The sequence below is a fragment of the Podarcis filfolensis genome (genome assembly GCF_964270895.1).
Source record: "Podarcis filfolensis genome assembly, chromosome: 4".
In the NCBI taxonomy this organism is placed as follows: domain Eukaryota; kingdom Metazoa; phylum Chordata; class Lepidosauria; order Squamata; family Lacertidae; genus Podarcis; species Podarcis filfolensis.
The window spans coordinates 41,399,317-41,425,453 of NC_139607.1; the positions used below are offsets into that span (position 1 = coordinate 41,399,317).

The 26,137-nt window shown below is 39.0% G+C and overlaps 1 protein-coding gene across 3 annotated transcripts in view; it reads left to right on the forward strand.

Annotated features, from left to right (window-relative positions):
- CNKSR2 (connector enhancer of kinase suppressor of Ras 2) overlaps positions 1-26,137 on the forward strand; it is a 133,805-nt gene that overhangs the window by 85,235 nt on the left and 22,433 nt on the right. For all 3 annotated transcript variants that reach the window (XM_083612261.1, XM_083612262.1, XM_083612263.1), the window contains 7 exons: positions 2,577-2,625; positions 3,349-3,521; positions 5,315-5,388; positions 7,230-7,301; positions 11,058-11,125; positions 12,545-12,645; positions 16,281-16,815. In XM_083612261.1, coding sequence (XP_083468387.1) covers positions 2,577-2,625; positions 3,349-3,521; positions 5,315-5,388; positions 7,230-7,301; positions 11,058-11,125; positions 12,545-12,645; positions 16,281-16,815 — 1,072 coding nt within the window. The remainder of the gene's footprint in view (positions 1-2,576; positions 2,626-3,348; positions 3,522-5,314; positions 5,389-7,229; positions 7,302-11,057; positions 11,126-12,544; positions 12,646-16,280; positions 16,816-26,137) is intronic.

Below are 26,137 nucleotides of genomic sequence, written 5' to 3' on the forward strand. Positions count from 1 at the left end.
AATACAAAATTTGATACAAACAATTTTTGCTATTTCGGTCTTTAAAAGTAATGAAATTAAATAGGAGGTGATCCTTGTTTATTTTCCTGAATTGTACACATCAATCAAACAAGAGTCTGTATCGAAGCACTGAAGCCAGGAGTATAAAGAAAGGCAAGGGGGACCTATGCAGGAGCACACCTCGTTAACAATATATTTGACTGATATTATGTCTAAAGTCTGGCAGATAGGGCCCATGCTGCTATAATCGTTCTGTTTTTAATTATTTTAACTGCTCTTAATTTGTGGGGGGTTGTTTTTTGGGTGGTTTGTTTTTACTGAGGGAGGGCAGGGGAGGAGCTGGAGAGGGCATCCCAATCATAGTGGTTCAGGGTAGGGAGAGATATGGTGTGGGAGGTGGGGAAGGCAGGGTAAGGGGCACATAGCACAGGCAATTAGTGACTGTGCCATGTGCCAGCCCCTCCTCAAACCTGAACAATTGCAGTTGTCCAACCAGCCAGCCCTTGAGTCTGCAGCTGCTGTTGCTGAATACCAGGTTAGCTCTAAATAACAGCTCACTCACCAATGAGTTGATTATGGATGATGAGACCGATCTGTATCACTTTATCTGTGTCACTGAGACCCGGGTGAGTGAGCAGGGTGGAGTTGGTCTCACTCACCTGTGCTCATTTGGGTACTCTCCCTCTCTTGGGCGACGTTCTTGAGCTTATGGTCTTGGAGGGATCTAATTTTCTAGATCCATCTCAGTTGGTAAGAGCATTCTTCTTCTCCCAGACCTTTGATTAATTACAGCCTTTTAACCTGGGTTTTTCTTTCTTTTATTATGTTATGTGTTTTATATTATCAGCTGCCCTGTGATCCTCAAGTGAAGGGCAGTATAGAAAATGAATGAATGAATGAATGAATGAATGACTTGAAGGGACAGGGCATAAACAACTCGGAATTTCAAAGTCCATTAACATGAAACTGTTGAAATCTGGTGATAATGCTATCATCAAATTGTCCTATTGAACTATTAGTCTCTAGTCTTTTGAATTAACATGGCTAGGTAGACATACCCGAACCTTCTCACAATTGCCATTACTTTCCGTTTAGTTAAAGAGGAAAGTTCACAGAGATAATTGTCATCTTCTACTGTATACTTTTGAAGAATTAACAAAGAGGATTGATTAGACTTGGAAGTTGCCGTGTGTGTGTGTGTGTGTGTGTGTGTGTGTAGCAGCATACACATGGGAAATTGTATGCTTTTTCATAATTGGACTAGAAATGCCTTGTTAACTTGTTGATGGAGCATTGGTGCTCCTCAGTCCATGAAGTGAAAGCATCTATTAGAGCAGCAAACACTGAAAGGTCAAAAGAGCTCTTTCTTTAATATTGGGCCAATGGAGTTCTTCTATTCAGTAAACATGCTTTTGATGTAATGATTTGTCATATTGAACAAAACCAGTAATTGTAGAACTATTGAAAATGCAGCAAAACAGATTTTAAGAAGGTGTTTTAAGTTCTTGAAACTTGTTATCATCCATTGCTGCATATGCTGCTTGATATTTCCACTTTTCCAGTTTCTTGAAGTCCTGATAGTAATATCTCCAACATACCTTGGCTGTCCATCCCACCCCACCCCACTGCTTTCATTGAAAAATGCAATACCTTTGCAATTCCTTTCAGTTGTTATGAGCTCTTTTCCCATAGCCACAAGTATGCTATATTCATAGAGAAAAATACTGAAAAATGCCTATCACAACCATCAGCCAAGGTCTTGACTTTCTGTGCCAGTTATGCTTTCTGAGCTCAACTGTGTCTGTAGGTTTCACAGATAACATTGTTTGGTGGTGCCATTGAGCTACTCAGGGAAAGCAGAGGTGGGAATAGGGTTTTGTGTAGCAGATGTTTTCAAGGACAGTCTGAGTGGGTTAATAATGTCCAAAAAACAAAAAACAAAAAAACAAAGGTAATTCATCCCAGTCCATATCAGGTGCCCTATGCCTGCAATTTACCATATTTTTTGCTCTATAAGATGCACCCAACCATGAGATGCACCTAGTTTTTAGAGGAGGAAAACAAGAAAAAAAATACTCCGAATCAAATGTTGTTGAAGAGGCTTTGCGCGGCTATCCCTGAAGGCAGAACAGCAAGAGGGATTGCTGTACAGCAATCCCTCTTGCTGTTCTGGTGTTGGTGATAGCTGCGCAGCCTGCATTCGCTCCATAAGACGCACACTCATTTCCCCTTACTTTTTAGGAGGGAAAAAGTGTGTCTTATAGAGCGAAAAATACGGTAGTTTAAAAAGAAATCAATCACACAATTACTAACTGGGCAAATCAAAACTTGCTAATTATTCTGTTTTGATAAATCTGACCCTGGTCAAAACAACCTCCACCTCAATTGTTAGGGAAAAGTAAATTAACTGCAGGGCCAAGTACACTTATCAGCCATTCCATAACGTATTCCATCTGAATAGAGCTTACAGGACACAGTTTAAGAGAACTTCTAGTCTAAGGTTTGTGTTGTTGTACATGAAGTACTGTGGTGCAATTGGCACACATTAACTAAACTGTTGTGTGTGTTTTCCTTAGACATTTCAACAATCCTCTCTACAGCATAAGTCTAAAAAGAAGAATAAAGGTAAATATTATGTAAAACAGTTTTCACCTTATAGGTCTGGTGAAAAATCAAACATAACTTTATACTGTGTAAACATTTTTGTCTGCATATATTTTAAACATGGCAATTCTAAAGCAGACACACTCCAATTTTCTAACAGTTAATGCTGCTATGTTCTGCTGGGATAGCTCAGTTGGTAGAGCATGAGTCTTTTAATCTCAGGATCTTGGGTTCAAGCCCCACATTGGGCAAAAGATTCCTGCATTGCATGGTTTGGACTAGATGACCCTCATGGTCCCTTCCAAATGCTATGATTCTATGAAACATTCATAATTTTCTCAGCGCATGTTGCCATTTCCTCCAATGGTCTTAATGACCTTAAGCCAGGGCATCTCCTATGAGAATTGTATGACCTTAACTAGGCCTTAACTCTGTTTTCCATCGGTCAGGCATAGGCAAACTCAGCCCTCCAGATGTTTTGAGACTACAATTCCCACCATCCCTGACCACTGGTCCTGTTAGCTAGGGATGATGGGAGTTGTAGTTCCAAAACATCTGGAGGGCCAAGTTTGCCTATGCCTGATCTAAGTAGTAGACTATGCTTTAGTCATAGCTACTTATTAGAATGGATGGAGAGAAGTTCCATCCCAAAAGAAACCTGAACCACAACAATGCATTCCAGCTCAGGACAGAAGTATTATATGGATACATGAATCATCTCTGACATCATCATGTTCTTCTAAGGTCTCGCACCAAGTAAGAGTAAAAGGCGAATTTCTTGTAAAGATCTTGGTCGTGGAGACTGTGAAGGCTGGCTCTGGAAAAAGAAAGATGCCAAGAGTTATTTCTCACAAAAATGGAAGAAATACTGGTTTGTCCTGAAGGATACTTCTCTCTACTGGTATATCAATGAGGAGGTAAGAAACTGACATGTTTGGTGTTCTTCTTCCAGATGGATGTGACTGCACTGAACAATATAGTCCAAAAACATGATATATGCATGTGGTGAAGAACCATATATAACTGCCCAAACTTGATTTGGTCATTACATGTGTAGGGTTTTGTTTTTGACTGTCTGTTTGTACTGGAGAGACAAACTACCTTTAATATTGGCTTTTCCCTTCGGCAGTGGAAACAAAAAGTGCAGTTCTGACACTGTGCACAGCTCTCTCCTGTCCATGTTTTAAATTAGTGATTCCAAGAGCCATGCTACATATTGGTAACATAGGTTTTCTTCTTCTTCATTAAAACAAAGATAGCCTGGATACACTAAACATTCACCACGCAGAAAAATTATATCAGCAGATGCTATGGCCCTGATTCAGAAGCCATACAATTTCAGGAGTTCCCCATATAAATGAAATGCTTCAGATACCAGCATCCCATTACATACTCAATTTCTTTCTCATACAGTATAATGTGAATCCTACACTTACCTTGGATTCAGTATCAGTATTGTATGTCTCAGTCTCTGACATTGATTGGTGGAACTGGTTTGATGGTGTGGAATGTAAAGCTGTGCAAGAGCTAAATAGTTTGTAGTGTATCTTTTGTGAGGGAATTGAGTATTGTTTGTTTGACTGGAATTAGAACTCCACATGGGACAAAACTTAGGATGGAGGAAGATGTCACAAGAAACAGGCAATATAATGATTCCTGGAGGATGAAGAAAAGATGTAAAGAAAGCAGTTGACTGAGAAAGAAGAATCTGATAGAAATGTAGGTGAAAAGTGAGGCTTCAGTAAAAGAGCTAAGGAGGTAGAAAATTGAGACAAGAAGGAATTAATGAGAGCTCCGAAGAGCTCTTAGCAGTTAAGATGAGAAGTGAGAAGGAGGGGGGAGTGTTAGGATGTTGATTAAGATACAGGATGACTAACTGAATTAAGACAAATTTGGGAGTGACCTAAGATCCTGAGGAAACTCTGGGTCATGGAGATACGTAGTTGAAAGAAGGAGGAAAATTAGGATCAGGGCAAAAGTATACATAGAACCGGCAAGCACATGTGATTGAGCAGTATTGGCAGAAGGGCTGGGAAAAGGCAAGGAATAGAATAAAGGGGATACAGAAATGCTAGATCTGAAGTGTAGATGCTAGCAATAGAATTCTGGCAATTGTTGCTTTGGTTGCTATTGCAAAGTTCTGCTTTTGCAACCCCAAGGAAACAGTGAGGAAGAGACAGCAAGATAACAGTAACAAGAGTAGGCAACTAAATTTCCACATTTTTGGCCCAGTTCAAATGTAACAATTTTTACTCTGTGTACTCACACATTTGTTCATTCTTGCTAGGCTGTAGTTTGGCTTAGCATTTTGTACGAACCAGACCATTGTTTTAAACTAACCAGCCAGTTCTTTCAGCTGCAGACTTCTAGTGGATCCAGATTGCATTGTGCGTCTAATACTAAGTTCTATCTTAAAAATTGCATGTTTAAGTTAATTGTGTATGCTTCTACTGTCTAAGTTATGTGAATTGCCCCAAAAGAGAAATGGTTGAAGACTTGGTTTAAGTTGTTCTTTAAATTAATTATTTTTAAAGTGATGTTTTCACCTTTCTGGCAAGATGCTTCCATTAATTTTTGTGGAAGTTTTAATGAAGCAATAAATCAGAAATTGTTATATTGTGACAAGAGATAGTTTAGTATGCTTGTATTTGTTTTCTTTTTGATTGGCTTCTGGTTTTGCTCTTGTTCTTTAATCTGTTCATCTTCATAGGATGAAAAAGCAGAGGGATTCATCAGTCTGCCAGAGTTTAAAATTGATAGAGCTAGTGAATGTCGCAAGAAGTAGTAAGTACTAGAACAATATTCAAAAATAGTTAAAACTGTAAACGTTGAAACAAACATAATTTTGATAAAATGTTCCATTATTGATGCCTTTGTCTGGTAGTATTTATCTTTGTGGAAATTCAATCACTACTGCTACTGCTAATTAATATATATTATCATTTGCTACTTTAGATACTCACCAAGTTCATTCCTGGTATTTAGGAATAGGTGTTTAGGAATGGCTGCTCACCCCCTTCTCAGGTAGACTGTGGTTGCAGACCTCACTTCCATCCACCATCCCTAGCAGCTAAGGCCCAGTGTGTCTTGGCAGCCCTTAGGGGAATTCCCCAGCCAGCAGAATAAAGGAGCAGGGATTCCTTGCCAAAATGCTAGCTTTGAATCGGCCAATAGGAGGCCCTGCCAGATGGGCAGTAGAGTGGTACCTTGGGTTACAAATGCTTCGGGTTACAAACGCTTCAGGTTACAGACTCCGCTAACCCGGAAGTAGTACCTCAGGTTAAGAACTTTACCTCAGGATGAGAACAGAAATCATGCAGTGGTGGTGCAGCAGCAGTGGGAGGCCCCATTAGCTAAAGTGGTACCTCAGGTTAAGAATGGTTTCAGGTTAAGAACAGACCTCCAGAACGAATTAAGTTCTTAACCAGAGGTACCACTGTACATTGCTAGCTGGCTGGGCGTTGGCTGTGGGCTATGCCTGGTCACCCAGCAATACATAGGACATAAATTTTTTTTGTTGATGTTCTTGGTTACTGTTTTTGAGGCTTGGATAGTTCACCTTTACTTTTAACTGATTATATTTTCATAATACATTTTAATTCTTAATATGTGATAAAGCAAAATTCACTTTTTCTAAACTAATGTTGACTTCAATTTGGAAAAAAATATATAAGATAATTAATAGTAGAATACACAAGAATGTCATTTGGGCATCCAGCCAAATCTTTCACAAAGCTGTAACTTGGTATGGATGCCAACCTTTATGTGCAGTTCAGTGCCTGTTTAGATTAATAGTGGATTGTGCCAGTGTAATACCCTGCGGTCTAGAATGTAGATCTGATGTTTCAAATGTTGACAGTAATGCTTTTTATAGTTGGTTGAGAGGGAAAGGACCTATGAAGTACCTCATTACTGTGAATAACTTCATGATTACAAGTTCAACAGCTTGGCAGAAATTAAGACACATTTGCTTTTTCTGTTCAACTATTGAGTTTTAAAGTTGAAAGTAAAGCCAGAAACACTGTAGTATGAAAAATCATAGGGACTTCCTGTGAAGTATAATTTGGCTAAATGATATTATATCCAGAAACTTTTATGATATATTTGCCTACTAAATACAAGTGCCCCAGTAAATAAACTGCTTCATATTTATCAAAAGTATACTCAGTCAAGATAGTGTTTAACTTGACACCATGTTCAGATAGATTTAATTAGGGTGTAATCCTATCCACACTTACATAGGATTAAATACAACTCAGTGGAGCTTACCTCCACATAGACATACATAGGATTACATGCTTACTGTATCTTTTCACACAAGTATATCCCAAAATGTGTATAAAGTGCAAATGTTCTTGATTTCAGAGTAGAATTGAAACATATACAAAATATAGATGATATACAGTGTGCCCAAAAAGTAGGTATACAGTCAATCAATCAATCAATCAATCAAGGATTATTTTTCTTTACTGATACTGATGAATGATGAGAACTTGAGTCAAGGACAAAGAAAGTGGATTCTAAAGCAGTATACCTACTTTTGGGCCAGCCTTTTAATACTGAAAAATAATGTTGTATACTTAATATTTCACCCATGGTGCTTTGTTATTCCCCCCCCCTTCCAGTGCATTCAAAGCTTGCCATCCTAAGATCAAAAGCTTTTACTTTGCTGCTGAGCATCTAGATGACATGAGCAGGTACTGTAACTTAATTTATGTAATGAATCACTCTTGAGTATTTTTGGTATTTTTATAGTATTCACCACTTTCTTTTATCAGTCCAAAAGGCCAATGAAAAATTTATTCCCTGAATGTGAGTAATAGAAGAGAAATATATTTTTAAAATTGTTTTAATTGGTATGTGTGGTGAAGTGGTTAGAGTGTTGGGAGTTCAGGGTTCAAATCCCCACTCAGTCATGAAACTTAGCGCTTAGGCAAGTCACAGTCTCTCAGCCCAACCTACGTCACAGGGTTGTTGTAAGGATAAACTTTGGAGGAAGAGAGCCATGTATGCCACCTTGAGCTCGTTGGAGGAATGGTGGGATATAAATGTTATATCCCCAAATGTGAAGTATACAATGAGGGGATAACATTGGAGAGGAGCTAGTGGAGGGTAAAAGGTGGCTTTTGCTAGGATTTTGGGAAGTGAGTGGATTTGGCAAAGGAGAAGGGGTGACTTTGGCAATGAGTAATGGGAAGGGTGACTTTGGGGGGAGTAGAGAAAGCTGGTGAGTGAAGCAGTGCATCCGTGTTTGTGTGTGTGTGTGTGTGTGTGTCACACACACAGTGACACTGATCCAGCAAAGATCAGTTTCTAAGCATGGATTATTTCCTCTGGAAAAACAAGAAGCTGCTATCAGTGTAAACATCTGTTGAATGCTCTGATTAATTCTCCTGCCTGGTTCTGGTCTTAATCCAGATGAAGTGTTCGATATAGTTAGCCAGTTAAGAGCAATTTAAAAGAGCCCAAACTACCTTCAACTATTTTGGAACTTAAATCAATTTCATTTTTATCAAAGTGAAAATATATTAAGACAAATCAGTCCATAGAGGGTACTGTGCCCCAGTTTCAATTTTCTCTGGCATTTCTTCTTCAAAAATTGCTTACAATTTTTCAGTGTTTCCTGAGTACACTGCATATATATATTTCAAGTACTGGATCACATAAGTGCTTATACACACTAATTGTTCATGAAGTACAACTGGCCCATAAATATGTTGTTTTCCGCGATGGGGTTCAGTTAGCATTATTTACAGTGAACATCATAGTATTTATTATTTCCAAACGTTCAGTCACTCTGGAATGTCTTTTGGGGCTCTGATACACGCATTCATACACATGTAGCTAAACAATTATGTGGGGATAGAATGAACAGCATAAGCAGTGGCTGTGCTTGAGTGCTAGGAATGCTAGTGAAGACAGGTACACAGAATATTCCTGGCTCTTAAAAAGAACAATTTGTGTACATCAGAGCTCTGAAGAGTACCGTATTTTTCGCCCTATAGGACGCAATTTCCCCCCTCCAAAAATGAAGGGGAAATGTGTGTGCGTCCTATGGGGCAAATGCAGGCTTTCGCTGAAGCCTGGAGAGCGAGAGGGGTCGGTGCGCACCGACCCCTCTCGCTCTCCAGGCTTCGCGCAGCTCTCCACAAGCCATGGGAGCCCACGCTGGGCTCCCACGGCTTGCGGACAGTTGCCTGCATGCTGAAGCCTGAGTGCGCTGAGCTCAGCGCACCCAGACTTCGCGCAGCTCTCCGCAAAGCGCGGGAGCCCGACGCTGGGCTCCTGCGGCTTGTGGAGAGTTGCCTGCATGCTGAAGCCTGGGCGCGCTGAGCTCAGTGCGCCCAGGCTTCGAGCTTCACGCAGCTCTCCGCAAGCCGTGGGAGCCCGACGCCTGGCTCCCACGGCTTGCGGAGAGTTGCCTGTTCTGGGGGGCTGGGGTCGGGGGAAGCTCAGGCCTGGGGGAGGGGAATAATTCCCCCCATTTATTTCCCCCCCAAAAAACTAGGTGCGCCTTATGGGACGGTGCGTCCTATAGGTCGAAAAATACGGTGCATATTAAGGTGAGTGAATGAGTACAATATGTTCTAGTGCAGCCGTATCAAACTGCCAACATAGTAGTTGCCAGAACATAGTTTCCAGTAATTAAGAAACTTGTGAAATGATCTAGAGGCACAATGAGTCTTTGTGACACATAGCTCATATACATTTTTCAAAGGGTACTTAAGTCATTCTTGCAAATTACCATGATTAAATGTCAACTTAACTTCAACCATCAAAGATTGTACTGTCTCTTAGATATAGAAATTAATTTAAGTTCATTTTAATTCCTTTCTAGAGACAAAATGCCTCCTTGTTTCCATCTTTTTTTAAGAAGTCCAACATGGGGAAAAAATTCAACTCTTCCTTTGATTTCAAAATAGTGATGGAAGATCTGAGTCTGGGCAGGGCTAAATGTGAGGCAGGACTCTGTCTCAAACCTGTTTTCCATGTTGCTGCTTTGCTATGAACTAGCAATAAAAATAGTGCCTATCTAGCTGTGCCAGGAATCACATCTGGGATTAAAGCAATAATCAGGCTCTCCTGCCAAGATTATGCACCCATTATTTTCACTTGGAAACTATTGGCAGGACTGGCCTGACTGATTAAATAGACCTCTACTGACTCAAAATGTGGAAATCATCATAACAGAAGCAACTGATTTTACAGACGGTTTAGTTCTTTTGTTCATACTGCATTATCAGTGGTCCAACACAGGCAACCATCTTAACCAAGTAGTCTTCTACCCTGATTTTTTTTTTTTTTAAAGACGTAGTATGGAGTTTCTGCCACACTTTCTAATGTGTGGTAAAATTGGGAGCCTTATGAAGTGGCAAATCTTTGCCCCACCTCCATTTACCCCTTGGTACTATTTGCCATTTGTTTTCACCTATGTAAACACTTTTGACTTTAGAAACATTTATTTAAAATAAATTATGGCTTCTGACAAGCTGTATCCATTATGCATTTATAAATTGGGGCAGGGGGCTGTGAGAATTCCTGAGCAACACCTGACACTTTCAACTTGCTAGTGTATATATAGGAGTTAAGGTCTTCGTTTATGTCTTGGTGGTGGTGTTGGTGATGGTGTTTTCAAATTATTTTTATTAGTTTTCCAAATTACTTTAATTTAATACAATTTCTTCCTATATGCCTTTGTTAATGGGCAATAAAGTGAGAACCCTTTCACTCTGAAATTTGGCAAGTGTTATTCCTGGTGGTGGGGTAGTAAGTAGAATGCCTGGAAATTGCATTAAGAAGGACAGATTTTACAGGCAGAATAGCAGCTGGGTCATCTGTTGAAATCAATGGGAAGAAAAAAGAATGATGAAAATACACCCAGCTTTACCAAGCAGACAGTTCTGTTGGAAGAAATCTAGGGAATTGGAAGTCTGATTTAGCGTAAGGTTAGAAATTTTTTTACTTAAAAGAATTATTTTTCGTCTCTCTTCCTTCTTGATGCACACAAAGCTTCTCCTACCTCTTTGTTATACTATATGATACATGTGCTTCAAAATTGGAGAGTGAACTTTTTTCCTGCTGGTATGACAAATAAGGCTTTAAATGAATTGACGAAAACTTTGTAACAGGATTTGATCTTGAGAAATTGGAACAGCAAGAATTCTTCAGCATGATGACGTATTTGTGAGCAATACCTAATATATTTGAATACCTTGAAATGTTTCATTTTAAGGACTTCCAGCATCCTTGTTCAAGGTTTTCTATTTGAAACAACATTGTATATGTCAAAATAGTTTTACAAGAAAATTCCATCTAACAAGACAGCTGAATGAAACATAGGTCTTACTGCCTTATCTTGTCAAGAAGCTGTAAATATTCGAATAAAAGACCACATACAAAGTCATGTAACTTGTTAAAGCATTGTCAGTGATGCATTTAAAATATTATTACAGGTGGTTAAACAGAATTAATATGCTTGCTGCTGGTTATGCAGAAAGAGAGAGGATCAAACAAGAGCAAGGTATGGTATAATTATTTTGTTTGCTTGACTTAACCTCCCTACTTAAAGGATATGTATTCTGTGCTTTATTGCAGAACCCTTATTTTCTTATTTAAGAATATTCCCTCAGTTACCGCAACTGTTGTTCTTATGCAATACTTTATTCGAACACATAGGAACTTTAAAAAATATTCAGGGCATGTTTGACTAGAAAAAAGGACCTGTTATATATGTGGTGATGGTTGATGGATCAGGTTTTTTCCCTAAAGCATATTGATTTTATATATTTAACTTTGGAAAGTCACTAAAGGCTGATTACATTTTTATTTTTTCTAATTCTTTATTAGTCCAAAGTGCGCTTAGCAAATGATACAGAGATAAAGAAAGGTGTAATAAAACAGTGTCAATTTGTTTAGTAGATAGCACTGTGAGGGAAGGGAGTGAGATAACTGAGGATTCAGCCATACAGCTGCAAGTAAAATGTTTTAAGTGTGTTTTAAGTGCAATATACAATATGACACTAGTTGGCAATGGTGAGCCTTATGGAAAATTCACGTATTTTTAAAAAGCTTTTAAAAAAGCATTTTCAGAACTTTTTTATATCTGTGTAGATTCCACCTGAGAGTGCTCCTGTCTGGAGTGGTTGTTCCTCTAACCAGAAGATTTGGGGTTGACCTGTCAGACTGCCCTGCAGCCTGCTGGTGTTACTTTTTAATTGCAGGGCAATTCATTGCCATTAATAATTATACATGACAGGACTGGTGTGCCATATATAACTGGGATCTCAGTGGGTGATTAAACTGGAAGGATTCTATCCTAGTTATGTATTCCAGAAGGAACAATCCTATCAGCTAAGGTGGCCTCAATGGCAAGGAGTGCATATTTCCATCTATGGCTGGTTTGGCAGCTATGGTCATTCATGGACCAAGATAGATTGCCACCAGTAACTCATGCTCTAGTGACCTTAGTTCTTGTTTATTGCAATGTGTTCTATGTGAGGCTGCCTTTGAAAACTGACCAGAGCATCTCTCATTTGTTGTGCTTGGCTACCTGTTTGCTTTACCAGGAAGCCAAGACCCATGGAACAAGCACAGAGAAAATTGTGTACGGAGAACACAAGTATGGATTATCATAGTGCCTACTCTATGCCAGTGATGGTGACAAAACATACTTAGTTCTCCATCACCATTATATTCTCAAATAGCAGTCCTGTAGAAACTTTGTTAAAGGGATTATTAGAACACAGCTCTAGGATGGTTGTATTAGAACCCTTGAAGGCCTGCTTTTATTCATTAGAATGAATTATGAGAATGGCTTTTAAAATCCACATTAACATATATCTTCCATTGCTCCCCTTTTCTGATTATGACACATGAATTTTGAAGAACTTGATTTCTGCAATAATCCAGGGTTGTTGTTGTTTTAATTTGTATTGTTTAGATTACTGGAGTGAAAGTGATAAGGAAGAAGTAGACACGCCATCAACACCCAAACAAGACAGCCCACCTCCACCATACGACACATACCCACGACCTCCTTCGGTAAGTGTTCGTTTGTAATAACTAGCTGCCATTGACCCAGAGTGAGAATACAGAAATACTTTTTGGGTAGTAGCTCTTACACAACCTGCATCCATTTCAACTGAGTTTGCACTTTGGGGTGAATGATGTTGGAAGTATCCTGTATAAATGCTTGATGTCAGAGGAATTATGTTTGTATATATTCAGCTTTTTGGTCCTGTATCAAAATATAATGTAAGAATAAATACCCTGAACCACTGCATAGAACAACAATCATGACAGGTATATAGGATCTTTATTTATACCTTTATTTAGCAGGATCTTACATTTAAAAACATCTTCCAGTTCTCATTAAAACAGTCAAAATAGTAGAACAGCTGCTTTATTAAAAAGATTTGTTAAGAAATAAGGTCTTTATTAGACTATCCTTCGAGGAACAAATTTAAATCTGTACATTGCAATTATAAATTGAAGCTAAGCCAAGGTAAAATACTGGCAGCATTCCTACTTTAACCAACATGAACTAAGTTTCTCACAAAAGCTTATCTTCCTTCAGATAAGAATAGATTCTGTGCTTCCTTTCAAGTTCTTTGTGTATTAAAAAATAGACTTTTCTATTACGAAACAAGTAGACCATACAAAATATTAATACATAATTGTACAAATGGCCAGATAATAAAGGGTATCCTTAATATGCTATCAGATGTGAAGTAATGCTGATGTAAGGAGAGCAAACAATAAGCTTGTATGATAGATGCATTTGAGTACACTCTCCAGTAGATAGAGGTGAATTTTTTTCCACACCATCGGAAACCTATTTTTCCAGATCCTCTTAAAATCCTCTTCCCAATTTCAGCTATATTCTTTTGAGGTCTATAGGAAGCAGACTGCATATTTTAAAATGTTTCCTTAAGAACTTTAGTTTTTGAAGGTAGTTCAAGTGCCAGAAGAACATACTAGTTCCTCCAAAGAAATGCTAAGTTCATTTGGGAAGTCTGGATGTGATTGTGTCATTTTCAAGAAGGAAAGCTTTTTATTTAATCACAAGAGAATAGGTATCTTAATAGTTAAAGAATCTGTTGAGGTCATATTGAATCCCAATTCTGTCTCCGATGCCACTGGGCCCAAACTTACAAAATGAATTTCAGCAGCAACAAATGTCATGTTCTACACTTAGGCTGGAGGAATCAGCTGCACAAATATAAGATGGGGGACATCTGACTTGCCAATAGTACATGTGAAAAGGATCTAGGAGTCTTAGTAGACCACAAGCTTAACATGAGTCAACAGTGTGAGTCAGCAGCAAAAAAACTAGTGCTATTCTAGGCTGTATCAACAGAAGTATAGCGTCCCTATCAAGGGAAGCAGTAGTCCCATTCTATTCTGCCTTGGTCAGATTATGCCTGAAGTACTGTGTCCAGTTTTGGACACCACAATTTAAAAAGGATATTGACAAGCTGCAACGTGTTCAAAGGAAGATGACCAAGATAATCAAGGGACTGGAAACCAAGCTTATGAAGAACAGTTGAGGGAATTGTGTATGTTTAGCCTGGTGAAGAGGAGACTGAGAGGAGATATGATAGCCACATTCAGCTATCTAAAGAGTTGCCATATGGAAGATGGAGCAAGCTTGCTTTTTTCAGCCCCAGAAACTAGGACCCTAACCAATGGCTTCAAGATACAAGAAAGGAGATTCCAATGAAACACCAGGAGGAACTTTCTGACAGGTAGAGCTATTTGGCAGTGGAATAGGCTCCCACAAGAGGTGTCAAGCTCTCCTTCATTGGAGGTTTGTAAACAGAAGTTCAATGACTATCTGTAATGGATGCTTTAGTTGAGTTTCTTGCATTGCAGGGGGACGGCTAGATGACCCTTGAGGTCCCTTCCAACTCTATGATTCTATAAAATAAGTTGTATTTTCCCATGCTAGCTTTGAAGCTCTGACTTTGCCTAGCTGATTTTCTTTTTATTTTCAACTATGCTAAAGGAGTAACAGAATAGCGTTGTTTCAAGAGGCATAACTGAAATCATATGAAGTCATCTTTGATCTTACATTAGAATTTCCATATCCAGCAAAGAGATTTTTTGCAAGCTATCTTTTCTGTTTGTGCCACCTGTGTGCTGACTGAATGACTGCACTGTGCATGAATGTCAATATGAGTAGCAAGGCATTTCCTCAGCTACAGTCTCAGTTTCATCCCACTACCACTACACCATTCAGTTTGTGAAGGTGTCAGGGGTGCTATAACACACAGGTGGACGGTAAAGTTGATGAATGGTTAATCTCAAATCTTCTGCTGCCGTCTTAACACCCTCCCACTGCACTGCCTACCTCAAAAAATATCATACTCCTTTCTGCAGTCTACCAAAAGTGTTATGCTTTGGGTGACTGCTGCTGGTTGTTTCAGCAAGACTTAAGCCATGTTAATAAATCTTGCAGCTAGAGACAAAGAAGACTTATCTGGATCACCCCAGGAGCACTTTGGAAAAGTGATTTCTTATTCCCTCTATCCAGTGCTTACCTGACCTTACGAAAGGGAAGGGCCACATGACTTCTCTACAGCTGCTTTTTCTTCTTGTATATTGCCTCATTGCCAGGTCTTTTCCAGATCTCACCTTGCAACCTGATCCTGATAATCTGTGTGGAAGAGCAAGAGCATCTTTCTAGCAGTTGATTCATGAGTAGGGACTATGTATTTCATCACTTTGGAACAATACATTTGTCTCCAAATGCAACAGGGATAGAGAAATTCTTCAATGGTGCACAAACCAAGTAGCTAACCCAGGCAGTCTTTATCTAAAAAGTAGTCAAGGTGGCTACTCAGCATTTTACCCCTCTGTTCATTTTTGGAAGAGCTTTCAACAAGATCCTGGTAGAAGATACATAGGTAATATTTGTGACAGCTTCTGGTTTTTCAAACTGAAATAAAACCACCATTTAATTCTGACATTCATATAATTTGTAGTGTAGGGACTGACACTCCAGATTTTTGTATGCCACAGTAGATCCCATGAAACTAACAAAAGCACATATGGAGTTCTCTGGATTATTCTTTAAAGGCTATTCATAAATTCTTATAGCATTCTGTAAATTTCAGTGACTGCATTTTCATAACTTCTTAGGAGCAAGTTTTTTCCTATTCTATGATCTGCAGGGTTTCGCCTAAAATCAGATTTTAGTACTATTAGCTGTAACTGAACCATTATTTGAATCACTTAGTTTGGTAACACACTGTTTTCTGAATATTGCCTTTATTATTTAGATTAACCTTGCCTTTCAAATGCATTATGAGGGTGACTTTATCATAAAACAGCAACTCTATTAACTGTGGAATCAAGGGATTCTTAAGTATATTAAATAGCTACCTTCATTGTAATAACAGTTGGGAGAATATCAGAGCTGGGCCCAAAGACTGGAGTGGTAAAAAGAACTTGTAATTGTTTGGCTACAAGTATTGCGAGATACATCTCCTGGGTGTTTATACAAACAGATGTTGCATGCACTATTTCTTTACTGTTTAGAACTTTTATGAACTAGGAGTTGGAAAATACATAAGTTAATAATAAAACCTATATCCTTGCTAGCCTTTGAATATTGCAAACATTCGGCTATCTTCATAATTGACCTGAAACCGGAATCTATATTCATGTTGCAGATGAGCTGCGCAAGCCCTTTTGTGGAACCAAAGCATAGCCGACTCTCTTCCACTGAAACTTCCCAGTCCCAATCTTCACACGAGGAATTCCGTCAGGAACCAGTTGGGAGTACTACTGAATCTCCCATCCGCAAAACAGCCAGCCAGCGACGTTCTTGGCAGGATTTAATAGAGACTCCACTGACAAGCTCAGGGTTGCACTACCTTCAGACTCTACCACTTGAGGACTCTGTTTTCTCTGACTCAGCTGTTATCTCTCCAGAACACAGGCGGCAGTCAACTCTTCCTACTCAAAAGTGCCACCTGCAGGATCACTATGGCCCTTTCCCTTTAGTGGAGGGTGAGAAAATGCAAGCCCTAAATGGGAATGGGGGCAAGCCCCGCAGTTATACTCTGCCCCGGGATAGTGGGTTCAACCATTGCTGCCACACACTCTCTGTCAGTGCCTCCAGCCATCAGGAAGAATTGCCACAGAAAGAGCAAGAAGAAGAAGAAGAGGGAAGGCAAATTGCACCAGAAAACCAAGAAGATGAAAGTAAGCACTAATTATATTTAAAATTGATTAGAAATAAATTGCATGTAGAAAAGGGAAATTGTTTAATTGTGAATATGACTTTTGATCATACCTTTTTTCTGTACATAGTAGAAATAATTAGCTTTTGACACAAAAATTAACTTTTTATGCATGCTAACTTGATAAATCAAATTTTAGAACAGCTTTATTCGCAGCACAGTTATTCTTCATGTTTATTATCATTTTTTTTCATGGAGGGGTATTTTGCCTATACTAGTGTGCTTCTGTCTTGGATGCTAGTTTCTTTCACAGGCATGAATTTCTTGTTTTGTGATAAGTGTGTTTGTGTTGTTCTTCAAACTTTGGAAAGAAAATCTTTGATGGTGAATATGAAATATTTATTTCTAGTCCTAGGGCTCTTGCATTCTGGAAGGCTCCAATCCTGATAGTTTAAGTTAGGCAGTAGGTGTCTTTCCTAATTCAGTTTGCTCCTGCCTTCATCGAAAGCAGTCAGGCTGCCATTAAACTCCCATCTCTACTCTGCTGAGACAATATATTTCTTTCTTTGTATGACTTTTCAGTCTGTCCTTCTGCCTTTTGCCCTACTTGCATTTGGCTTATTTTCTACCTTATGTGGCTCGCTGGTTCACATTTTCTCTACTTTCTCCTAAAAAAACCCCAAACATTTTAAAAAACATTAGCATCAACACCTTTGCCTCCTCTTTGTCTAGCCTCTTCTCTATCCCCCCCCCCCCCGCTTTTTTCTGGCTCTTTGGTGGAGAGTGGTGAGAGTGGAATACCAGCCTCTTTAAACACAACTTTAGGTCCAGGTGTGAGTGCTGTATCAGTGTTTCAGAAGTGTCCCTTTAGTGGGAATGACAGCAGACTGCCTTTCCTCTGCAGTGTCTCGCGATTCCAGCCAGCCAGTAGCCCACAAGGCAACAGAGGCTCCTGACTGGATCTTAAGAGTAGTATTCCATTGCTAGGGTAAAGTCATCCTCCCCCAGTTAGATTTGACTACAATATTTTGTCCTAGATAGGTCCTAGTTTCTCCTTTGTTGCTGTTATGGATTTCTTGTACAATTAGGCTGGCCTAAATTCCAACATAGATAGATGCTGATTTATAAAGGCAACATGCAGTGAAAGATTGTTCACTAATACTGCACCATTTTCTACTGCATACTGAAAACCCAGTAAACGAATGGGTCTAAAATATAAGCATAATAGCTACTGAGCATACAAGCCAAAACTCAAGTTTCTTGTTACTATGGTTATCAGTATTCTGCTCATATTATTGGCACTTTATTTTACAGTATATGTACATGTCACATATTTTACTGCTCTACTCCTTTGTCATTAATTGGAGCCTCACATTACAAAAGTGGCAGGAATTCTTCCTGACATAGAGAGATATGGTTTAAAAACTTGTCCTGCTTAATTTCTGCATCTTAAGATAATGTTAAAGGCACCAGAAAAGAAAAAAAAGTGATAAGTGTAGATAGCAATACTTTTTCAAAATGTTAAATGGTTTACTGGGAACATTGCATACTTAACATTTATGAAGCAAAACCTGGTGAACAATAGTTGCCACTTCACAGCTTTCGCTCCTATTTTGTTCATTGCCCTGAGCAGGGATAAAATTCAGACTGGCAATATTTTTAAAAAAATAAGTCATAAGGGGAAGTTGATTGAGGAATACAGGAAGAGAAGTAAACTCTGAGCCTTATATATGTGTTTATATAAAATTATGCTTCTTGTGCTGAGAAGCCATACTGTGAGCCATACTTGTAATATGCTAGAAGATGCAAGATACTGTTTTCTGGTGCAACATACAAATTTTTGAAGTAGCGTAAAATAGATTCCTTCATCTCAGAGGGTTTTGAAGATCCTCTCAGAATTTCTTTCATTTCATTCAGACCTACTTCAGCCATCTCTCATTTTGTAGAATGCGAAGAGAGAAAACTATTTTTGCTGTGTATATTCCATCTACTAGGTTAAGAAAGGCAATGCTACAGAGAAGAAAGCACATAGCACTGGTGGAAAATACTTAATGCAAGTGCTGAAACTGGCCATAAATTTTGCCTTAGCTGTTTAACATTCTGAGCAGAATAACAGTGTGTTGCTATCTGCCACAATGAAAGCTTAAAAGGTCAATGAGAGATGTATTTCCCTGAACACTTGAGGACTTACAGCAGAATACACAATTTTCTAGTTTCCTGGCTCATATCTAATATGTTTTTGGAGCTGTGTGTGGAAGGAGCTGAAGCCATTAAAATTATTTATTAGTTAATTTTTAATTAATAATTTTTAAAACACCCTCTTCATTTAGATATCAGAACAGTGTACAAAATAAGACCAAAGTGGTCATACCACCATAGTAATAGTGAATAACTTGATGCTAATAAGGATAACAGTCTGCACCAATCATACTTCTACATGCTTTACACTGTATGCATGATAAACACTCTGGCAAACGTAAGTGTACCTGAAGATTAAATGATACCATGGCTCTTACAAAGTGACTTAGAACAATCACATGAGACATGCAACTCATGTGTACCAATTAAAGAAGCTACATTTTAATTTGAAATGGTAAATGTTGCATGGCTTACTATATGCCTAAAAATAATGGATCCTGGTATACAAGTACCATAAGCACTGATAACTGGGAAACACTGGCCTGCGAGCATTCCAACTGGAGAACAGCCTTTACCAAGGTGTCACAGACTTTGAAGGAGCATGAACTCAAGGTGAAAAGGAGAAACGAGCTAAGAGAAAGACAACCCCTCACCAAGATCAACTCCCACCTGGAAACCTCTCTCCCCGCTGTGGAAGACCGCGTGGATCCAGAATTGACCTCCACAGTCATTTACGGACTCACTGTTAAGATGGTGTTCATGGAAGACAATCTTACTCAGCTACGAGTGATCACCAAAGAAAGAAGGGAAAGAACAAGTACCATACACCCTACTTTTTATATAGATTATATAATTTATACTTACAGCATTTTTTTTGTGGTTCCTTTTTTATCTGGGAAGCATAAAGCAGTGTTGAACATCCTTTGGTTTAGCTGCCACTGTGTAAACCTAAGTTGCTGTGTTTTTTCCCAAGGGCTTGCTGGGTAGGATAGACTTCGAAATGATATAGATCACTTGAGTTGTCTGCACCAGACAGAATCTATTAAGTATAGTTGATGTTCTGGCTACTTTGTTAGTTCTTTGAATCTTCCCTGGCAGGCAGGCAGAAGGACCATTAACATGTTATATTTCTCCCTCTGGAACTCTTCAGTGTAATAAATGCACATGTATCCAGTGGCATCTTGGATGTTCAAAGCTATAAAAAATGACAAGTGATGTATCACTTTAGAAATATGAGTAAGTTCTGTTGAGTAGTTGAAAGTATACTACAACTGGGAAAGAATTTTCTGTTCTTTAACAGCCAACATGTTTTTTATAAGTCACCTTCATTTGTTTAAAAAACATGTACAGTGGTACCTCGCAAGACGAATGCCTCGCAAGACGAAAAACGCGCCAGACGAAAGAGTTTTCCGTTTTTTGAGTCGTTCCACAAGACGAATTTCCCTATGGGCTTGCTTCGCAAGACGAAACGTCTTGCGAGTTCTTGCGAGTTTGTTTCCTTTTTCTTAAAGCCGCTAAGCCGTTAATAGCCGCTAAGCCGCTAAGCCGTTAATAGCCGCTAAGCCGCTAATAGCCGCTAAGCCGCTAATAGCCGTGCTTCGCAAGACGAAAAAACCGCAAGACGAAGAGACTCGCGGAACGGATTAATTTCGTCTTGCGGGACACCACTGTACCCAGTATAACCTGACATGATCACTCCTTGTGTTCTTAACAGAACCAAACATAAGAAATAAAAGTCTAAAAATGAACTGTATAAAATATGTATTTTATGCTTGGTTACATTTAAAGCTCCAATACAAATCCTTCCACTGTCAGGTGGCATTGTGGCCTGGCCACAGCCATGTCTGCAACCTGGGAGCATCGCCTGGGTGGATTCCAGCCTGCTTGCAGATTGGCCAGTGGTGGGCAGGCATGGGCTGGAGTTCCTCAGGGGACAGACCCAACTGACCAATAAGCGTCACTTTGGGTCCACTCCCAGGGGGGATAAATTGAGGCCTTACCAGGTTTTCTTCCCAGTTCATCAGTCTTTGTTACTGCTTTTGCTGCTTTCAAAGGTTAGTCACTTAAATTGATTTCCCAAATTTTCTTTCATTATAAATTTGGTTTCACTTCTAATCCAGTTTCATCACTATTTCTGATACTCCAATTTGATTATTGTTGACATGGGGCCTATGTGCTGTTGACAGTGTGGGATGCATGTGGTTAGAAGGCCAAAAAGGCAAGCAAGGTAGGGGTTTGATTTAAACTGATTTAAATTAGGCAAAATATTTGTCAGTACATTGTTAGCTCTTTTGACTTCTGGAGAGGAAAATGGCGGACTAGATATCGCTTGTGAACAGTCTGTCGACAGAGATAATTATGTGGTGATTAATGATAGCGAAAGGCATAAATCTTGGTTATTACATTCTCTCTGAGAAGAGAGTGGCCTAGAACAGAGGAATTTCAATCGTGTCCAAACACAACATAATAGTCCTGAGGGTCAGTCCTGAGGGCATAGTGGGCAAAAGCTCCCTTTCTTTAATTACTTTTGAGTCTGTTATAAATTATAACTGAAGTGATCTCTCCGCTTGTTGAAATTTGCATCTGGAATGTGAACTGACTTACGAAGAGATGATCATTGAAAGGCTGAAAGCAAAACAGAAAGAATGTTTTAATAGTTTACGACTAAGAAAGATTTTAAGTGGATAAGGAGCATTCCAACTGTTAGAAATTTTTATTTTATTCTTAACCTTCCATCCCTTTGATGAAAGTACTGGCTGCAAACTGAAACTAGTTTTATTTATGCCTCTGTGGGAAAAGAATGCTGTCTGGAGATACGGAGATGGGAGAGTCAAGCTGTTAAGGCAGAGACAGTAAGACTTTAAGGTGGAGAGTGAGTTATTAATAAGACCAAGAACACTCAGTATGGCAAAAACACTGTTGGACACCCCATTGACTGTTGGCATCATGCAGCGATTACTGGATGAGCAATTAAAATTTGAGATCAGAGCTGAGAAGGCTAAAAGGGTGAATGAAAATAGACCAGTGAAAGATGAGGTTAAAGAAGACACTGAACCTTTGGAAAATAATATTGATAAATGACTGCCAGAATAGGAGAGTGGAATGGAAGAAGAGAAAATGGAAGTACTGGTTTTTTTTATAAATTAGGATGGAAAACCACAGCGAACAGGGAATTGGAAGATATGGAACTGGGTGTGAATTAATGAATAACTCTTAATTACAGGAAAGAGACCCTTGTATGAATAAAGATGAAGGATTTATTGCTTCTCAACATTGAAGGTAAAAGTTATTGTGCTGGACAGGAGGAAGACTACTCTTGACATTTATCAGTGATAATAATTGGAGAACCTCTTTTAGAGTTTGTGTAAGGAAGGGAAAAGGAATGGACTTGAGATGTCTGGATCTGAAGCCTGGGATAATATTGCCTCACAGAAGAAGAAAAAGCTGGATACCTTTCTGGAGTGAATATTTTGAATAATTTATATATATATAAAACTGACAGATGGATAAATAGAAGCCCTTTTTATTTCTCTTTTCCTTTATTTTCTTTTTTCAGCCTTTTATTATTTTTATCTTCTTGCTTTTTTCTCTTCTGTTTCTTCTTGCTTTGTTTTTGGTGTCCTATACTCTGGGTCACCGAAGGGATTGTATACACATGAAGGTGTTGGCTGGCTGGTGAAGGACCCCATGTGAGAGTCAGGTAGGGGAAGCTCTCCCAGGATGGGAGGCTGGGAGAAGAAAGGGATGCTCCCAAGTGAGAGCTGGGAAGGTACATCCCCTTCTGTGTGAAACAAGGATTAAGATACCTTTGTATTTACTTAACTCTTCCTTTTTCGTTTTCTCTTTTTACTTAGATTAGTTTGTTGTTGATTTATTTTATTGTATGATGAAAAACTTTTAATAAAAATTATGGGGGAAATACATTACTAGTTCTTTGTTTTGTTTTCCTTTGTTTATGCTTGCAATGAAAAGACAACTCCTCTTTGAGCATTCTATTCTTTCTTATTAGAGATACCATAGTAGATTTGTTGTAATATATTCCTTAGTGGTGTTTTTCATTATGAATTACTCTGTTGTTTTCTATTATTGATTTTCTCCCAGTCTTACAATAACTAAATGAAGAGCTTGCTTCATTCCCTGAAGCATATTCTTTCAGTAGTGGTTGCAGAAACAAGCTTTGTATGACATTCTTTGTGTCACTTAAACCCTGTTACTCTTTTGTGTTTCAGCTACAGCCTTATGTAATTACTATATTCATCTGAAAAAGTTGCTATCTAAAGTGTTTTGAAGCAAGACACCTTTCCTCTGAGATAATATCTGGCTAAACTACAGACTTTTTTTTTTTAAGCATAAATATTTTCATTTTGGGAGTTAAGTGTTTTGATACATTGGTAACATAGCTGTCAACCTTCGCTTTTTTATGTGGTAAATTCCCTTATTCCAGCGCTGTTTCCCGCTGCTATCCCGTAGACTGTCCCCGGGACAGGTGAGGCTGCTGATCCCTTATTTTCGAGGCTGCTGGTCCCTTATTTTCAAATCTGAAAGTTGACAACTATGATTGGTAATGAATATGCTCTTCTAGTACCAAGTTCTGTAAAAAGAAACAGTCTTCTAGTTGAAAGAACTGTATGTTACTTCTCATTTTGTGAATACCTTATGGTAGAGGGTTGAGGAGCATTTTTCAGCCAGAGGGTTACATTCCCATGTCCTGAAGTGAAAAGGAAAAAGTGGTTGATGCAATGATGAAGACAAATGTAGGAGGAGCAATGAATGTGATTCTTGCATATCTAAGAGGTTTCTACACACACCTGACTCCACCCTTGCAATGAACATACCATATCACAGTACAAGGAGTGATATAGGGAGAAGGCCAAGGGCCACACAGGAGGACTGCATTCAGCCTCCATGCCTGCTGTAGTATGTCCTATATTCTCTGCCATCTATATTAGCCATATGCTGAAGTATGACGAAAAGCCAACAAGGACTTGAATATGGTGGTAACTTTGCCACACTGCAGCTCTCTATTCCCAGTTGGGATTGCTTTGTCCATCATCTTTCAGCAACTTAAACATTTGTGGTGCCTCTTGTTGAAACGCAAAGTTTCCTTTTTAACTTAGAAACTCAATGAAAGCTTGACATCTGTTCCTAATTAATAATAACATTATTTTATTATATATTTATTAATATAAAACAACAGAGCAAAGCATATGTGCTAGCTCAATGCAGGTCCATAGGAAGGTATGCATTTACTATAAGAGTCTATAAATCTTACGGACAATGCCTGCTGTATGTGTACCATATGTCATAAGCCATATTTCAGCACACTCCTTTCTGAATTGAAAGTGTACCTATGCCACTTTGAAACTCTTACTACTTTTGCAGCACCATCACATGCATGTCTATTCAGAAGCAGCTCCCACTGTGTTCAGTGAGGCTCCTCCATTAAATGTGAATAGGATTGTAGCCTTAGCAGTAAGAGAAAGATTTTTTTTTAAAATAATTTTTATTAACTGGCCAATCACATCAAATTAAATCACATCACATAAATTCCAAATTACAAAGCCAAATTTTTAAATTTTGTTGGGGGAACCCATACTTCAAGATCCAAAGGGGGATTCAAATCATCTTCTTATTACTGCGTTAGTGTCCAAATCAGTCCCAATCAGTCCAGACAAAGTTCCCAATTCTATCCAGTCTTATCTTGGTGTTTCCACATCATATCTTGTTCATATAATTTCTCTTTTTCTTTTACGATCTCTTCTGTTAGTCTCCTTAAGCCGATAAGCAAATATAATAATCCTGTGTGAATTTCCCGTTCTTCCAATCTAAGTCCAGATGGTTTCCATATATCTCCTTCGTAGATAACATCACTCTTTCCATCATAAATCAGGCATTTTTCGCTCTTAAATCCCACGGAGGAGTTAATCCATGATATGTAAACAGCACTATTTCTCTCTTTCTCCTCCCAGACCCAAGAGCTCCAACAATGCCTCCCAAGATGGCGACGGCATTTTTAACTGCGTCATTCCAAAACTCTTAACTTTCCAGCTTCGTCTTGAAACATTGCTTTGGTTCGAAAGTTTATCTCCACACAGCCTTAAATCACAGCTTAAGTCCTTAAAGTTCTGACTTATTAGGGGAGGGGATTCTTGTTAAAACACGTAAAAAGGAATGGAAGGTTTTTCCCCCCTCCCCCCTCAGTCATTTGCAATACCGTATCTTGTCGTATCTTCTCATATTTTATTCTTGCCTTGTTATCAGAGATCTCTTCTGTCAGCAGTCTTTACTCCCCCTTTTTCCTTGAAGTATGTGCAATTTATCTCGTCCAAATTGTTTCTTTTGAAGATTCTTGCAAACTAGAGGCGCGGATCAGAGACGGCATCAAGGAGTGCCGGAATCCCACAGGAGGGCTTTGTGCCTAGTGCCCCCACCCCCACAAATTTGGGGGTGGTATAGGGCACAGCAGGCAAGGGCCGTCCCCCCCATAATCCTGGGGGGTTAAGGAGGCTAATTACCCCCATCATAGCCTCCAAATTACCTCGTGTGGGTCGGAGAGATGTTATTGTCAGCCATCTTCCGATGCGCCACCTAGTGGCCCCCAGCAGTAAGAGAAAGAATTACCCACCCTCAGAGGAGACCATCCCTCCTTGATTCTGCACAAGTTACTGAATCTGGGCATACGAATTATGCATAGATGCAGTGAACTGTCTCTTCACTAAGTGGGTATTTTGAGTTCAGGGGGAACTTGAATTAATTTAATTCGGTTCTCACAGCACACTGAAGTTTCTTTGCACACAGTGTGGGAATTACTGACCTAATAAAATGAAAAGCAGCATGTTTACCCTAAGTTTCTGTTGAATTCAGAATTAGGTTTATGAAAACATTATCTCTTCAGAGGTGATCAGCCTGCAGTATCTTCACTACTAATTTAGGGCTTCTGCTCAACGTCTCCTTCCTTAGTCTGTCAAAAACATTATTTAATGAGTACACTCTGCCAGGGTATGTCTCCATCAGTTTTTTCAGAGATGAATAGATTTCTTTTTTGAAAAGAGTGGCATTTTGCATTCAAAGCCAACATATTTTTGATACTTTTAATAGCTACGTTTGCTTACTTAATTCCCATTGGTACCACTCCACGCTGCCAGTGGAATCAAGCAGCTTTGGGGAACCAATTTTAATTGAAACCATGGTGTAAACGAACAGGG